We start from the raw sequence: 17,079 nt of genomic DNA on the forward strand, positions 1-17,079 counted from the left end.
AGGGTGGAGAGAGGATGTTGCAAAGTGAACAGCATGATGTGATTGTATCGGCTACCAGAGGAAAGAACCTTTAGCTGGAAGGATCGGTAGCCTGCAGAGCACTGAGAATGTGAAATGTGGCATCAAGAGCATGTCATTGATAGTCTTGTTCAACGAAAATGAGGATTCTACCGAAACTTGATGGATAAAGGTATTTTCAGTTCTTCAGAATGTATTTGAACCTTTCTAAATCGGTAACAAGGTGACTTCGCATTACAAATATGATTCGGAGCTTCAGAATGACAGAACCACAAAGGCCTTGAAGAGATGTTTACACCATTTGAAATCAACACGCATAACGCTCATTTCAAGGAATCATATCATAGACATCGTCTTGGCACGGTAGAAAAACCATCAAATACTGGGCGTGGAGGAAGATTCAGTCGGACAGGCGGCAGATGACAACGAAAAAAACAAAGTAAATATACCTATTATTGTAACCAGAAATAATGAATTCAACACTCATCACGGAGCCTTCACCATCTCCTGGTGTTGCAACAGTCCACATCGGAACAGCATCTACCGGCGCGGGTGCAGGCGCTACCACTGCTCTTCGGAATGATTTGGGTTCCAACATCCATGTCTTGAAAACACTCAACCTCCGATTTCGCAGTTTCCTCGCTAAGGTTCGTGACTTAGAACGTCGAAATGCGTTTTTAGAAAATCAGCTACAACAAGCACTAGAGCAATCCCGTTTCCGAGCCTACTTCTCCCGTGAAAAAGCTACCCAAACCTACCATCTGGATCCAGCTTGTTCAGGTGCCCAGCACCCGCAACGGATACCTGGGACTATTTGGAACTTTTCTCATAGGATGGGCTATGGGGAACGATACCAGACTCTCCAAAACCCTGGGCTTTCGTGGATGCAACCGAACTGCGTGGGTGTTCAAATTGATACCATCACCCCAGAACTTCGAGCATTGTACAATGTTTTAGCCAAAGTGAAGCGAGACAGAAACGAATACAGACAAAAGTAAGTTGCCTTTTTCCGGACTATGTGGTGTGGTGTAGCCTACATTTAATTATGCTACAGTCCTTATGAATCTGAAATAATATAGTTTACAAATATGGTTTTCGTTAGTAATGAGTGGTCTAGTAAGAGCCCATTCCAGCATTATATTTAGACAAAGATTTGATCTCTTTTGAGGATTTTTTTGATTACGGTATTTGTGGCATCTAGTCATCAAGCACATGCAACACATTTGTGCTTTTAAAACTCCCCTGCCAATAACAGTAACAGAGTTCAGTCTGACAAAACCATTGTTTCCCTAAGGCTTTCTGCATTATGACATCCTCTGATTCAACTGCATTCTCTCAGGAAGGAAATGAACCTGTGTGACTATAAACAGTTATTGTCCCTGCCTCATTTCCCTGTGACTCAACTGTGAAACATGAGAGACAGAGTATACTGTCCCTACACAGCCCAGCACAGTACCACACTTGTATGTGCTGTCTGGTTTTGGACCATTCTTTATGCAGATGTGGAGAATTAGAAATGGGTCTGCCATGCTGACAATGGAGAACAGACAACTCTTGATTTAGGATGGTTCCTTTTTTTAACCCGTAACTTCTCACAATTTCATTGTCTACAAACCATCCTTTCTCAGCAAGTGGGAAAATAGCCTGTCGAGGAAGTCATCTGTGTGTCCCACCCGCCCTCCAACAGACTGGTGCAGCTGGCCTGGCAGCAGAGAAAGTGTCCTCAGCTGTGCCCTGTCTGAATGGGCCAGCAGCAACACAGCGGCAGCATGCCATCAGACACTTGTCTTCTCTCTTTCTCCTTCTCTATGTCTCTCTCTCTTCTTACATATTGGAGGTGCGTGACGTACAGGATGAACCCACATCACTGGCTGGGCATTTATTGTTGTTACAGAAACCCTACAGGAATATGTCCATTGGCTCCATTTTATATTCCACATCGACCAATAAGAAAACTGCAGTCCGTTCTAAAGAAGGAAGTTGTTCTGTTGTTCAACTTGGTGTGCTCCACACCAAGTTGTTCTGAGTATCCAAACTGCCTCCACAGTCCCAGGACTGTCCTCACCCTTCCTTGGCCCAAAGGAATGCATTGTTAGGGTTACTAAGCCCAGTGTGTGAATGCCAATGTTATGCTCTGTGATTTATGAAAGCATTCACTCACACGTTCACACAAAGAGACGTGAATAGTAAACAACTTCATTTATGTCAGAAATCTCCATTCACTAATCCGGGCCTCTCAAATGAAGCCAATCGGATAACAGATTGGAATGGTTAACCAGCACTATGTTATTCCTCTCCTGGATGTTTGTTTGCAAGTTGGATTCAACCTTAGTTACAGTGAGTGGTAGACAAGGGGGTTATATGGCAGTGGCTGATAAAATCCTCTTTAAGAATTTGGTCTTTGACCCTGAACACTGTTGTTCTACTGTATTCAGCTATCTATTGAAATGTGTGTGTGTGTGTATCTACTGTATTTGCCTACCTGGGCTAGGAAACAGGCATATGCCAGATGCCATTGAGTTCTCTGAATCAATTATTCAAACATCCATGTACAGTATAGTCTACCATACAGTAAAATCAATGACAAAAGCTCTTTTGAAACCCTGTCAAACTCACCATGTGGGAGATTCATTGTGCCCAAGTTATGGGGTAGTTATGAGATTGGTATTGTATTTATATGCACACTTGTGCATATTTCCACAGTGCAGCAGTCTATCACATTTCTATGATTTCTGGAAACAAAGAAAGGTGTGGATGAAAGACAGAACAACTCGAGTTAGTCCTTTTTTTTCTCCTCCTCAATGCAGTGTCTATTGCCAGACATCAAAGGATGACTCACAGTAGCCATCTGACATAATTTACATAGGCCTAATGATTTAGACTGCGCTTCATTTATGTGGTAGATTATAACATTGGCTCAAACCTAAAGCCTAACTCTGCTATCCATGCTGTTATGTTTGTGTGCAAGCATTCATAGGTATTTTTTACTAACTCTTATCCGCATTCACATTTAAATTTGACTGGGGAAATGTGATCGGTTTTGTCGTAATATCCAAATAAGATTATCCCCACTTTGAATGAAGTGCCCAGATCAGATGTCCTGTTTGAATGTAAAGGATCATATTCTACAGGGTAGGAATGCTTCTGTTAGCATGAGCCTCAGTCCTCCCCCTCCCAGGTGTCTGGTGGAGGGCAGGGCCGAGGCAGGGCAGGGCAGGGCCGAGGCAGGGACGAGGCAGGGACGGCTCCTCTGCTGCTCTGTCCTGGCACAGCAACCTCCTTTTTAATGGGATGGATTTCTGCACCCCACCCCCAACTACCATACGAAAGGTACATACAATGAAATGTGTCATTCTATATTTGTATCATAGTTTAGTCTGTGGTGTAATGGCGGCAGTATGTGCGTGTCATATCTTGACATGAAGAAGGTGGGTAGTGTGGGAGGCTGTGTGGGAGTGGGGCTCCTGATGTGTTACCTGCTGTTTTGACTTGAACTACACACAGGGGCGTTGTAAGACATAAAGCTCTACTGGGGCACAGGCCCATATTTTTTTCTTTTAAGCTTGCTGCTCCCAACGCACTACTAGGCTATAGAAACTCCCCTTGCTTAACCCACTATACAACAGTTCAGGGATGCAAGTTTGGTATCAGTGTTGGCAGGGACATCAATAGTTAATGCAAGCGTGCACGTTTTTTTCGCATTAATTTGAGCGCAAATACTGTTTTTTTTTTAGCTTCATGTGATATTGTTTTTATGTTTTAGTCAAAATAAGATGATCGGTAGGCCTATCATTTTGAAACTATCTTTAGTTGCCCCAGTGAAAAGGGTCTTATGACGCCCCTGACTATACACTAATAGAAGTAAGCTTTAGGCTGTATGTTGTGTGACCCTTGATGGTTAAGAATCATGTAGGTGCCAATTATCTTCATACAGTATGTCATTCCTCTGGTTCCCTAAGCCTTCTGAGTCTTTAGAGTCTTTGGCTTGATTCAGACTTCTGATGTGATGGATCATCCAGAATCTGATTAGCCAAGGGTACCAAATTCATGTTGCGTTTCTCATATTGAAATCTTGAGTCTTAAATCCTCTGAGCAGTCTCAAGCCTGCACGCTTAACTCTAAGCGTGGGGCTAAAAAGCCCCATTGATAGCATGGGGTGAAGTGGCTGCTCTAACTCTGCCATGTGTTTCTCAGTACTGTAGTTTACCAATTAACATTTGACTTGACAGTATCTCAACAATGAATGTCTTCTTGTCCTGTTAATGGGGTCTTCTGTTGGCCCCTGCAATGTTGTTTTCCCAATTTGCACTTTCACATTGATTGTGCGTAACTAGCTTAGTGCCGGCTATTCACTGTAATGACCTGCCCATTCATGCATGTAAATGGTTATGAAACAGCTGTGAAGCTGAGATTGGTTGGTTTCTGAAAACAATACTATTGCCAAATCCTGAACTGACAAGTTACACTGTAAACTGCAGCCTCCATGGCTCTTATCCTCTAGGACAACCTCCTGATCAAATCTGACTTCATGACTGACTTCATAACAGAGGCCTGAACGTCAGTGTCCGGGGTATAAAAATATGTTTATCAAACATTAGAAAGATGGTCTAAAAGAGGGATAAGCCTTTGGAAAAAAACACCATTCAGACTTAAACAAAAAAGAGGAAATTTGACGATGCGTTTAGCTACACTGAATACGCAGCACTTTCTTCAAGTTTCAAGTTTTATTGTCAGTCACTGCGCTTTCTATCTATGGCATACTTGAGATGTACAGGTTTACTTGGTAAGATGAAGGTGTTGCTGTAAAAATACTTAATATCTTATAAGAAAAAGACTCAGCTGGCTCTGATTAATAGTCACTAATGGATGTTGTCTTGGAGAAAAGCAGAGAAGAGGGAAGGGAAGAGGTCAGGTGACTGACCTTGTGCTTTCAGCAGTACTCTGAGACCCCTCCTCCACACTGTCTGGATCTAGCTCACATTACAACAGCTCCATGACCACTCCTAGCATGTGTGTCAGCCACGTTAGCCATCTGTATATGCCCTACTAGGGCATGCTAGTGACACTGTACACTTCCTGTGCCCAGAGGGAGATTCTCAGAGGGAGGTAGAACAACTGGAGCAGCAGCAGTAGCACAGGGAATGAACCTCACATTTTTCGGAGCTTGACTATATAAGCTTGGTTTAACGTGGGTGTGAATACAGACGCCACACAGAGCTATTCCTGCTTAAGCACATCTACATTTGGGTAAAGGAGCTTTTAGGCCCTGGTGGTTAAACCCCAAAAATGTGCTGTGTGCATCCAGTGGTATCCAGGAGGTGTTTTGGCTTCAAGCTATGCTGGGTGTCCAGCCAAGTCCACTTTTAACCGAGCAGACAGGAAACTTAATCACAGAGTAACAAAGCAGCAGACAGTTACCCACCGGCCTGGCACAGGAAGACTGCACTTCAAGCATTTTGGATTTCGGAGCAACAGAAACCAAAGACAGTGACTGAAAGAGTCGAACAAAATCATCCCTAAAGGACTCTTCTTGTCCTTGTTGTGGTGATTCACTAGCATGTGTAGTGGGTTGCTCACGCCACCATAGAGACTGTGAGAAGACAAAAACATCCACAAACCAAGGTAGCACCCATCTGGGCCATGTCAGCTTAGGTTAGCTTCACAATAGGCAAGCTCCATGCATCCTACCCCAGGCATAAAAGTTGAGCTTTGTCTGAATGTGTTGGACTGACCAGATGACCACGTATGTGTGTATTCCAGATGGGAGGAGGAGTTGTCCAGGCGCCAGCAGATGGAGGCTATGGTGGAGACCCTTCAAGAGGTATGAGCCTTTTCATCTGAATTCAAGTCCATCCTCCCGTTTCCTCACTCTCCTTTAGAACACTGTGAGAAGCGTCATTACAGGGGGGTTGTTGGGTGTGCTCCTTTCAGAACTGAAAGGTTTAACGCAGGATGGGCTGTTTCGAATGTCAACTCCTGTGATAACATGGGGTTATCGGTGTGTTTGGTTATCACTGGCCTCTATGTTTTTAAGTTCAACAGCTTTGGCAGATTCTGAACTGCCAGTAGCATCTGGTTTTGGGTGGAGTGAGGATAGATACTTTAGGGCCCCTATGTACGTTATTGTTTCCTAGAGCTGGGGGTGTTAACTGGTATTTTATGAATCCTCATGGTTGTATTTTATTAGGAAGTCAGTGCCAATGACACATACTTAAACTATTAGGCTATGTAAGTGAGTGAAGCCATGCCTGGTCCTGTCATGCTCTGTCTGCAGAACGCCCAGGAGTCTGAGGTGGTCCAAGAGGAGCTCACAGAGAAGGTGGAGAGGCTCAACACAGAGCTGGGGGTCTTCAAGAGCCTCATGACCGATGTAAGTCCTAACAAATGTTACCACACATGTACTCTTGACCAAATTCCAAATATGTTTAATGATGTACCATTTTTTTTTCTTGTGGAATTACTCTGTTCTATGGTGAGGCCCAATCTGAGAATTTTCCGTCCTTCTTGTTATCTAAAATAGATATGAGTCTTCAACAACACCAGATTAGTCAGAACATTCTCTCCAAAATCAGAGTTTCATGGTCAGTACATATTTGGAGTCACTGCATGGGTTTACAGGAAATTCCTTTGGTTCTGGTCAGAGCCAGCTACAGAGTCTGACGCAGAGCAGCAGTGTGGTGAGAAGCACTGAAGCCTCAAACACAAACTCCCAGTGTTCTCAGAGGCGGTGTGGTTTTGGCCAGAGTTGTAATCAACTCCAGCTTGCAGTCTCTCCTTCTGGGCTGTGGAGGAGCTAATGCCACTGACAAATGAGCTCCACTCCCAGTCTGACTACTGTTTCCTGCTTCAACAGTTTCGCCTCTCCTAATCCCATTTAGACTCCCTCAAACTTAATCTGTCATTGTTATGTAAATACTCCAGTCACCAGTGAACAATGAGTGTCTTCTTATAGCAAAGGTCAGACTTGGATACTGCCATCCAGGAGAAGGCTATGACGGTGGACATGGACATCTGCAGACGCATCGACATCACAGCTAAGATGTGCGATGTTGCCCAGCAACGCAACTCGGAGGACATGAGCAAGATGTTCCACGCTAGTCCCTCCAGAGCCCCGGAGAATAAGGTGCGGTGACCCTCTCTTTCTCCTCCTCTCTCCGAGTGACACCCAGGTGTTTTCATGTGACTGACTGCTGTGCCTCTGGGGGTCAGGGTGCCATGGCCTGCAGGAGGAAGGAGCGTAAGCCAGCGTGTGAGGAGAAGAGCTCTGACATGGAGCCTGGGCCTGGTGGGGAGGAGGAAGAGCAGGAGGAGGAGCAGGCTGGAGAGCTGGCAGCAACTCTCAACATCACAGACGAGATGAAGCGCATGCTCAACCAGTTGTGAGTGGTCTGACCCAGAACCCTGTGGGCCTAAGTTCACCTCAGCAAATTGGAGCTGCTATACTGTCCATCTAGAGCTTAGAATATATATTACTTACTTGCTGTACTTGTATTTGTTTTGCAACTGTGGCCGCAGACCTTGTTTGTTGTTATATGGAGAAATGCCCATTTGTGGTTCACCATTTCCTGTCCAGTGCACAAGCATTTGTAGTGTAGTAGTGCCACCCTCTGATCATCTCATGAACTGCAGTTATGCTTTTGTTCAAACAGTACAAGCTCAGTCATCATCCAGTGGGTTTAAATAGTCAGTATTATGGTCTGATGTTTTGTGTATTATAATATATATGTTTGTGTGTCTGTGAGTCACTGTCTGTTTGTTGTTCTCTGTCTTCCTTGTCCTCTTTCTTTGGGAATTCTTGCTGTTTGCTTTGGTTTCCCCCTCATGTTTTATGCCTCCTTGCTTCTGGACCCACCTCCCCCTCCACCATCCTGTCTTTTTCTGTCTTTCTGTCTCTCTTTCTTTCTCACTCTTGTCCATATCAACCTTCTTCCACCACTCCTATGTCCTGCCCTCCTCCGTCCCCTCTCTCTCATAAGCAGCAGTGGTTTAGATAATTGTTCTGTTGCCAGGCGAGAGACATTTGACTTTGAGGATGACTGCGACAGCCTGGCATGGGAGAACGAGGACACGCTGCTCCTGTGGGAGGACTTCACCAACTACAACCTCCCCTCTGCGTCCGCCTCGGCTGCTGAGGGGCAGGGGGAGGGCGCAGAGCAGGTCAGGACCCCACCCCCTGCTCACTCATCAAATCAGGACAGTGTGTGTGCATGTCAACATGACACTGTATATGTGTGTTTTGTGGTTTGGCCTCTCAGGATATCAGTGTGGGAAGTCTCATCGACAAGACCGAGTGTCTAATCCAGAACAGAGAAAAGGAGTACCAGGAGACCATGGGGAAGATTGAGGTGAGAACATGAGGAACCCCCCTCCTTTCTCCTGACACCCCATTCCTCTCTCCTTGTCTCCTCCTCTGAACCCCCTCTCTGCCCTCTGCCCTTCCCCTAGCTGGAGCTGGCTACAGCCAAGGACGACATGAGCAGACACCTGCATGAGTACATGGAGATGTGCAGCATGAAGCGAGGGCTGGACGTGCAGATGGAGACCTGCAGGAGACTCATTAAGGGCTCCGGGGCCACCGGCAGGTGAGGCAGCCTTGACAAGGATCAGGCTACAGTGGAGACTGGGACCTTACATATTCTCACCTGCAGAGGGCAGCAGTACTCTGCTGTAGCTTCCAGTTTCCCTTAAAGCCAAAGAAGGATATCATGTATAGTATATACAGACAAATATTTACTTTGAATTCAAATTAAAGCCTCTTTGTGATGCATTGTACATGTAAATGCAGGGTAAACAGCCTGGTTTGTCTGGGCTGATTTGAGCTGTTCCCTCTGACCTGCCTATAGGAACTCCCCGTCGTTCAGCTCGGTGTCGAGCAGTGACTCAGGGAACAGCGACGAGATCCAGGAGGAGATGGAGAAGGACGCGGAGGCTGAAGGCGGGGTCAGCTGATGATGGACAGGACTCCCACCCAGCACCCAGGGGAGAGAACAGAGACACAGCCGCCCTCCTTGACACCCAGCTCCCCCCCCCCCCCCCCCCCCCCCCCCTGACGTTTCTCTGTGGAGGATTCCTATTGGTGCTGCTTCATTTAAACCCTGCTCACACCATGGTGCCCATCTGAACTGGGGTGAGCTGGCCCCTCCCATTATAGCACGGTTTGGTCGGTTCAGCTCAGCTCAGATCTGTTGAGTGACAGGGGTCTAAGTGTGTTCATAATTGGGAAAAGGTGTTCTTCCTAAGAAGGTAACTAGAGACAACAATCTATATATTCCAGCTCATCTGTGTCTTCGAACACACACTCAATACAAAATACAGTATTTGGTCAAAAAGAATATTTATTTACACAGAGACATGAAAACGGACACATTGAGTCATCAGTGCTCTATCAAACGATTTAATGGTCCATCATCTCCGATTCAATGTTGCCATAAAGATTTAATATACTGTCTCTAAACTCAAAACTGGAAAGCAGTGATTACACGCTGATATTAATTCCCTTGCCTTAGATCACACTTAGAGTAGGACTGAGGCTCTGGTGCAGGTCTGTATACAGTAACAAGTCTCCATTCTGAGTCCCCAGTCTCAAGTGCTGAATTCTAGCTTGAGAATGAGGACTCGGCCTGAATCTCTTGTTGGCATGCATAATGTACACAAACATTCAAGTGTTGTGCTGGCATCACCCCTTCCCCCTCCCCAGCAACGCAACCACTACAGCAATGAGAACACTGTTTATGTATGTACTATGCAATAAGTAGAAGCCTTATTTTTGGACTGACATCAATAGTTTGACCAAGTTTTGTTTTTGTGTGGGCCAGTTTACTGTCTCAGACATCTGTAGCATTGAGTATTCTGCATTCACATCATAACTGTTTATCTAGATTCAAAAGAAAACAATACAAAGAAATAAACCCCCGGTTTTGAACAGTTATTGTATACCCATGTGCCTATTGATATGCTGAACTCAGAAATGATCTGGATTGCCTTATTTTATTCTTTTTGATGTACTGAACCATGTTATTGTACCTGTTATAATTTATTTTAACAGTTTTATTTGCACCAAAAAATGAAAAAGCAATCAACTGATATGACCTTTATCACGACATGTTTTCCTTGATTAATTGAGAAATTGCTTTTATTTTGTCAACTTCTATGTATTTCTTTGAATGGATGTTTGTTTCAAAGGAAACAGCCATGTGTCAGAGATATCTGCTTGCAAACTGAACATTCCCAGGGTGACTAAACAATGTATTTACATGGGATTTAATAAAAATGGCAGCATTTTATTGTCACTCCTCTCAGGTTCAATTGTCGCCATGAAAACCATAATTTTATTGTAATAATCCGTTACCAACTAAAAATCAAGGCTCAAGTGTCACTTGAGAATTTTGGTTCCACCAACCAGCCGTATAGCCACTGAATATACCCAAACATGCAACTATGCAAACATTCCCTGTGAAAATGATATGTTGGTAACAGCAAGGAAATATCCCAGCTCGTGCAATGCTCTTAATTTACATGCTATTTGACTCTGTAATAATGAGGTTAACAGAAAACACAATATTATTGTGACAAAATCAGAAGGTGGTCTGGTTTTGAGTTACTCAGTCTCATATTCCAGGCAAATGTGCTCTCAGTGGTATGAAACCACACCAGCAAATCTGCTCTCAGTCGTGGAAACACCATTTTGCGTCTCAGTCTGTAGTTTTCCTATGGACAGACAGTAAGGCAAGTATAGTCCAAGTTGTGATAGTTGATAGGGAGGAACTAACTGTGTCACATCTCCTTAGAAAACCTTCAAGAGTCATCAGCTATTGTCAGCTAATCAGCTATTCTGATTTCTAAAACGTAGCTCTTGGTTAGAACCTGGTTGATTTAGACTTAGGTTAGCATGTTGGATGTGCAGTATATAACTTTAGCTATGAACTAAAGATCAAGATAAACAGACTGACCTTGTCTACAGTTAATCCACAGTGACACTTGGCTGTGAATGATGTAGAAACACCGGGCTATTGCACGCTTGCTGTTGTTTTCCATTAGCAGACAAACTCTACTGTCAAAACTTGCAAATCTCATGCAAATATGACTCACTAAAACACCATTAGCCAGAAAGATGCAAAACTATCCTAATCTAATGTGTTCTCTTCCATCCTCCATCCCTCCTCCTCCATCCTTCTGTCTGTGCATTCATCCCTCCTACTTAAAGAAAATGTGATGTTGAGTGACTCTGAGGCAGCATTGGGTCTGACTCTCCTGGAGATTGAGAGGAATGGGTGTGTGTGGTGGTGTGTGTGCCTGGCTGTGTGGGCTGGTCCTGGTCATGGCTGGCTGGGCGCTGGATGAGGGAGCTGGTCTGCAGCTGCCAGGAGACTACTCCATCTCTGGGCTTTTCCCCCTCCACAACTCAAACTCATCCATGTCAGATCTACCTGCTTTGGCATCCTGTGAAGAGTAAGTCCTTCGTAAAGATGTTTTTAGCGCTTCTTACTTTTTAATCATTGGTGTCACAATGCTTTGTTTGACTGGGAATTTTGTCTGAATGACATTTAATTTAATTTGAATATGTCTAACAGGGTTCAGATGCTAACCAATGACCTAACCATGTTCTTCTATTCAGAGGAGTGTCCAATAAGCATGGCTATCACTTGATACAAGCTATGAGATTAGCTGTGGAAGAAATCAACAATGGCACCAGAGACAAGTCTCTTCTCCCAGGGGTGACGCTGGGCTACCAAGCGTACGACATCTGCTCCCTCCCCGCTAGTGTGCTGGCCACTCTGGACCTTCTGGGTCAGCAGTACCAGAGAGGGGCTGGGACCGGGGTGAAGGGAGACACAGGGTCCGTGGCTGTGATTGGGCCTGACAGCAGCAGTTACACATTTACCCCTGCTGCCCTTCTGGGGGCCTATCTAGTACCACAGGTGTGTGAGCCTCATTTGAACCAAACTAAATTAAATAGATACAGTAGAGTCTAATCTACGTGCATGTTTTTTCTTGTCGGTTTCATTCCCACATGCCAACTGAAATGTTTTGTTTATGACTTTTGAACCCCCAGATCTCTTATGAGGCTTCCAATGAGATGCTGAGCAACAAGTACCTCTACCCATCCTTCTTCCGCACCATCCCCAGTGATAAGAACCAGGTGGCCGCCATGCTCCAGCTGCTGGTGAGGTTCCAGTGGACCTGGATAGCCCTGCTGGGCAGCGACAACGACTACGGCCTCCAGGGCATGCGGAGTTTGTTTGAGCAGGCAGACCAGAGTGGGGTCTGCATCGCCTACCAGGCCGTCATCCCCAAACTCACCCAGGACAACTCCAACATCATGAACAATATAGTTCAGGGTATACTGAAAACCAAAGTCAATACAATAGTTGTGTTCTCGAGTAAAAGAATAGTCAGTGGGTTCTTCCCATTTGTCATACAGCAGAATGTGACAGGCAAGGTGTGGATAGGAACAGAGGACTGGTCAGTGGCCACCCTGGTGTCAGACATCCCTGGCATTCAAACCATTGGAACTGTCCTGGGGATGTCTATTAAATATGCAGCCATACCTCAATTGAAGGAGTTTGAGAGTCAGACTCTTGTTTCAACGCAGCAGAGTAATACTTCAGGCTTTCCGAATGGTACTATGGACATGTGTGTTGAATGTCTACAACACACAAACCTCTACAGCTTGGCTACAAATAACTTCCCTTTGGAAAAATATGACATCACATCTGCTTTTAATGTGTATACGGCGGTCTATGCTGTGGCTCATGCTCTGCACCAGTGTCTTGGCTGTGATTCTGGAGAATGCCAGAATACTGATGTACAACCATGGCAGGTGAGAAACAGAGCAACTTAGAGATTACATTTGTGTTGTAGCTAAAACGGTGTATTTTCTTTGATCATTGTTTGGGTCTGTTTTCAGCTCCTGCCTTGGCTGAAGAAAGTGAGATTCTCTGTGGAGAACAGGTCTGTGTACTTTGATCAGAATGGAGACCCACCCACAGGATATGACATTGTGACCTGGATTTGGAGAGGACCAGCTTGGTCTCTTCGAGTGGTGGGGTCTTACACCCCAGATTCCACAGAGCTGACTGTGAACGCAACTCAGATTGAGTGGATAAGCAGTTCGGGAACAGTAAGTCTCAGCAGAGAAGATGCTAACCGGTCAGTAGGAGGTGATCTATTGTCTGAGCCAGTGTATTTCTGTGTTCCTCCTCCACCCAGGCTCCTCCATCCAGATGCTCCCCAGACTGCCCTGCAGGACACATGAAGCTGCAGAAAGGACAACACAAATGCTGCTTCGACTGCATGCCCTGTCCAGCGGCCACCTTCCTTAATAAGAGTGGTGAGATGAGCAGGCAACTGCTGTCATCTTCAACCGCACCATGTTCAAACTGTCCAGTAGATAGCATACGTAGCTCATGTATTCATTCATTTATTAGCTGACGCTTTTGTCCGACCTCTTGATCTGCAGTCCAATGCTGTACCACTGAACTAAAGCTCCCACACCGTGCCACAGGGAATTTAAATCGATTTAGCTCTGACTTGTTCCAGTATCAAGTTTAGTAACCAAAACCTAACCCTCATTACCAGTAATAACAAAATCATAATGAATGGTTCATTGTTCATGGCTCTGTGGTGATGATGTAATCGACCTTGTCATAGGACCCACCATGTGCCAGCTGTGCCCACCCTTGCATTGGGCTCCCACAAAGAGTGAGATGTGTCTCAACCGGACGGTGCTACTCCTGGCCTGGGACGCTCCTCTCTCCATCATCCTGCTCGTCTTCCTGGCCCTGACCATGCTCCTGACCCTGAGCTCTGGCCTCATCTTCCTGCTGAACCTGGACACCCCCGTGGCCAAGTCTGCTGGAGGACGGACCTGTCTGCTGATGCTGGCCGCCCTGACCGTGGCTGCCGCCAGCGCCCTCTGCCACTTTGGCCATCCGTCTGGCCTGGCCTGCATCCTCAAACAGCCTCTGTTCATCATCAGCTTCACCATCTGCATGGCCTGTGTGACCGTGCGCGCCGTCCAGGTGGTCTGCATCTTCAAGTTGGCCTCCAAGCTGCCCAGGGCCTATGACACCTGGGCCAAGAACCGCGGTGCTGAGTTCACCATCCTCCTGCTCACTGTCATCGTTTTGCTCATCTCTGTCCTGCGAGTGAGCCTAGATCCTCCCTACCCCTCTCAGGACCTGGACTTCTACCCAGACAGCATTGTCATAGAGTGCAGTCATACCATGTCTCCAGGGGCTATGACGGAGCTGGCCTATCTCTCCCTGCTCAGCATGATCTGCTTCTTTTTCAGTTACATGGGAAAGGATCTGCCAGCCAATTACAATGAGGCCAAGTGTGTCACATTCAGTCTCATGGTCTACATGATCTCCTGGGTATCCTTCTTCACTGTCTACTTTATTAGCCGAGAGCAGTTTTCCATGGCTATGCATGTCCTAGCCATAGTGTCTAGTGTCCTTGGCTTACTATTTGGGTACTTTCTGCCTAAGATTTATATTATTGTTCTGAGACCTCAGATGAACACAACAGCTCATTTTCAAAATTGCATTCAAATGTACACCATGAATAAACAGTGAATTTGTTTGTAAAAAAAAATCTAAATAAGATTACGGCTCAATATCTGTCAGCCTCTGTATGGATTCCTTGCGTTAGGCTGAAATGCGGTTAAAATTCTCTATTAGATTAGATTTGAGTGTTCTTTTTGCGTTATTGTCTGGGAAAATATAGCTGCATCTCATAGTAGGCTTGCCTTTCCCCAGCATCTGTGTGGCATATTTTTGGCTTTGAAGGGATCTTGTACTGGCACACTTTAGAATATTAACTGGCCATCTGTTGGCATGAATACCAGCCTCTTCACCCTCTGCACCAGCATTCTGTGGGCGTCTGTTCCAGGGTTTAGGGAAGTCTTAATTACACCAGTCTATCCTGCAGAACCACGAAGATGTCCCAACAAGACTCCTCTCTGTTGAATAAAATTGTGAGCGTCACTTTGAATCCACATTGTACATGAGTTTGTCCCATTCTAAGAGGTTCCAGTAAAACAAGATTGTAGTTTATTTTCCAGTTACTGAGAAAATATACACTTTCTCTATGAATTAAAACAAATAAAATAATACATGATCAATTATCTGTTTTTTTGTTGTCTTAATTCTATAGGAACAAATCATAGATTTGCCTCCCAAGACTACAGGCTACTGATGACTAGCACATCACAACCAGGAACCTGTAGCGTGATGTAACATATCTAATCATCAAGGAGGCTACAATACAGAATCACACACACACGCACACACAAAAGCACACACACGTATACACACACACTGTAGTGCCTGTTGATTGAGGGAATGGATGAAAGATTCTTTTGTTGTTGGTAGGTCAACCCTATTGACTCTGAGATGTGTGAGTAAGGTCTATGGTTGGCTTTCCCACACTTTTTCTATCCATTCAGTGCTTAATAGTCTCAGTGAGGCGGGAACAATAGAAGTGTGCCGTGGGTGAAGAGGCTGTAGGATTGGGTTTCATTGCAATTACCTTACAGGAACATCTGTTTGGGCCAATAGGAATAACATATGTGTCTGTGGAATCATCGGGTGCTTTGATGTGCTTCACCTTTCCAATTAAAAAATGATCCAATCATACAAGAGATGACTTTGAGGGGAGGGTTGAGAAAATGTATCTCACTATCTCACTTCAACACCTGGTCAAATGAAATGAAATAATTTCCCCCTGCTTATCAGATTTAGAGTGAAGAGGATAATTACATGTTACTTTTAAAAGAATGTAATTTCTTGGACAGTGCATCCTGATAAGAATCAGTTTATCTCAACTGAGCAGTCCGTGGCAGGTCCTCCATTAAGTTATTGATGCCTTTCCTATTGTTGTGGTGGGCGGCCCACTGGTCTCAGAGTGTGGGAACCCCAGCCTAGCCTGGGCCACATGGCTTTGTGATGCTAATCTGATGCTATATAAAGGAGAGTGCTCCTCCACTAGCACCAGTCCTCTGTATCCTAGGAGAAGCAGGCCTCCAAATCACACAAGCATGGCTCCTTGTTCCATCAACATCTCCTCTATCCACCATCTCAGGATCCGAGAAAATTACAACCTCAAAGTAAGTTTAGTGTGTTAAACAATTCCCTGTAGCCTATCAGCATCTGTATCTGGCCTGGATAAGGTACCACTGTGTTTGTAGAACTGTGGACTGATTCAAGTGTTTCTCCCCCAGTTAAGGAAACCTATCGTGGAGAAAATGCGCAGAGATCGTATCAACAGCTGCATCGAACAGCTGAAGCTCATTCTGGAGAAGGAGTTCCAAAAGCAGGACCCCAACACCAAGCTGGAGAAAGCAGATATCCTGGAGATGACAGTGAGCTACCTGAAGCAGCAGCTGCAGCCTGCAGCAGGGCTGTTTCAGAGGGACTACAGTCAGGGCTACTCTCAGTGCTGGAGGGAGTCTCTGCACTTCCTCTCAGTCAGCTCCAAGACAGCAGGCTCCACCGCTGCACCTCTTCAACAGCTCCAGCAGCTGCCCCAGGCCCAGAGAGCCAGCAGCCCACAGCTCCTCTCCACCTCCCCCGTCTCCTCCAGTCTCAAGACCACCACACTCCAAGACACCAAAGGGCCAGTCTGGAGGCCATGGTAGAGACATCGTAGACACCTGTCCAAAACCTGAGGGAGCTTGGACTGCCCCTCACTAAGTAGGAAATATGTATTTCCAACCTGCCCATAGTTTATTGCTCTTAATGTTTCATCATATTGATGAATATGTATTTGTTATAGATGTTTCACTCTGACTTTATTAGAAGGTAGAGGCTTTGAAAAAAAATGACAAAAAATTTCAATGAGCTGCACTAGCAATGTTTCTAATATTATTTTATGAAATAGAGAGGTCTATCAGAAATGTGAAAAATTGTATTTACAATGTAAATTGAACTGTTTGTCTTTATTTGACGATATTAGGTTAAAAACATACCTTTTGCAAAGGCCAAGCGTTATAATTATCAGATTAAAGAAAACTACAAAAAATTTAATCCATGGTCTTTCTACGTTTATTATCTCATGTTG

The 17,079-nt window shown here is 45.1% G+C and overlaps 3 protein-coding genes across 3 annotated transcripts; all 3 read left to right on the forward strand.

Moving 5' to 3' along the window:
• Positions 1-28: 28 nt before the first annotated feature.
• Positions 29-10,307, forward strand: LOC124480910 (intermediate filament family orphan 2-like). Its single transcript, XM_047040580.1, has 9 exons — positions 29-1,012; positions 5,779-5,839; positions 6,293-6,388; positions 6,971-7,141; positions 7,228-7,397; positions 8,028-8,175; positions 8,274-8,363; positions 8,464-8,600; positions 8,862-10,307. The coding sequence occupies exons 1-9, from the start codon at positions 489-491 to the stop codon at positions 8,965-8,967; spliced, it is 1,503 nt and encodes a 500-aa protein (XP_046896536.1). The 5' UTR covers positions 29-488; the 3' UTR covers positions 8,968-10,307.
• A 920-nt stretch (positions 10,308-11,227) lies between these two features.
• Positions 11,228-15,100, forward strand: LOC124480737 (taste receptor type 1 member 1). Its single transcript, XM_047040307.1, has 6 exons — positions 11,228-11,466; positions 11,633-11,936; positions 12,071-12,838; positions 12,926-13,138; positions 13,228-13,348; positions 13,669-15,100. The coding sequence occupies exons 1-6, from the start codon at positions 11,285-11,287 to the stop codon at positions 14,592-14,594; spliced, it is 2,514 nt and encodes an 837-aa protein (XP_046896263.1). The 5' UTR covers positions 11,228-11,284; the 3' UTR covers positions 14,595-15,100.
• Positions 15,101-16,057: 957 nt separating this feature from the next.
• On the forward strand, positions 16,058-16,657 carry LOC124480951 (transcription factor HES-5-like). The gene is made up of 2 exons (XM_047040631.1): positions 16,058-16,126; positions 16,241-16,657. The coding sequence occupies exons 1-2, from the start codon at positions 16,058-16,060 to the stop codon at positions 16,655-16,657; spliced, it is 486 nt and encodes a 161-aa protein (XP_046896587.1).
• The last annotated feature ends 422 nt before the right edge of the window (positions 16,658-17,079 follow it).

Source organism: Hypomesus transpacificus, chromosome 18 (genome assembly GCF_021917145.1).
Source record: "Hypomesus transpacificus isolate Combined female chromosome 18, fHypTra1, whole genome shotgun sequence".
Lineage (NCBI taxonomy): Eukaryota > Metazoa > Chordata > Actinopteri > Osmeriformes > Osmeridae > Hypomesus > Hypomesus transpacificus.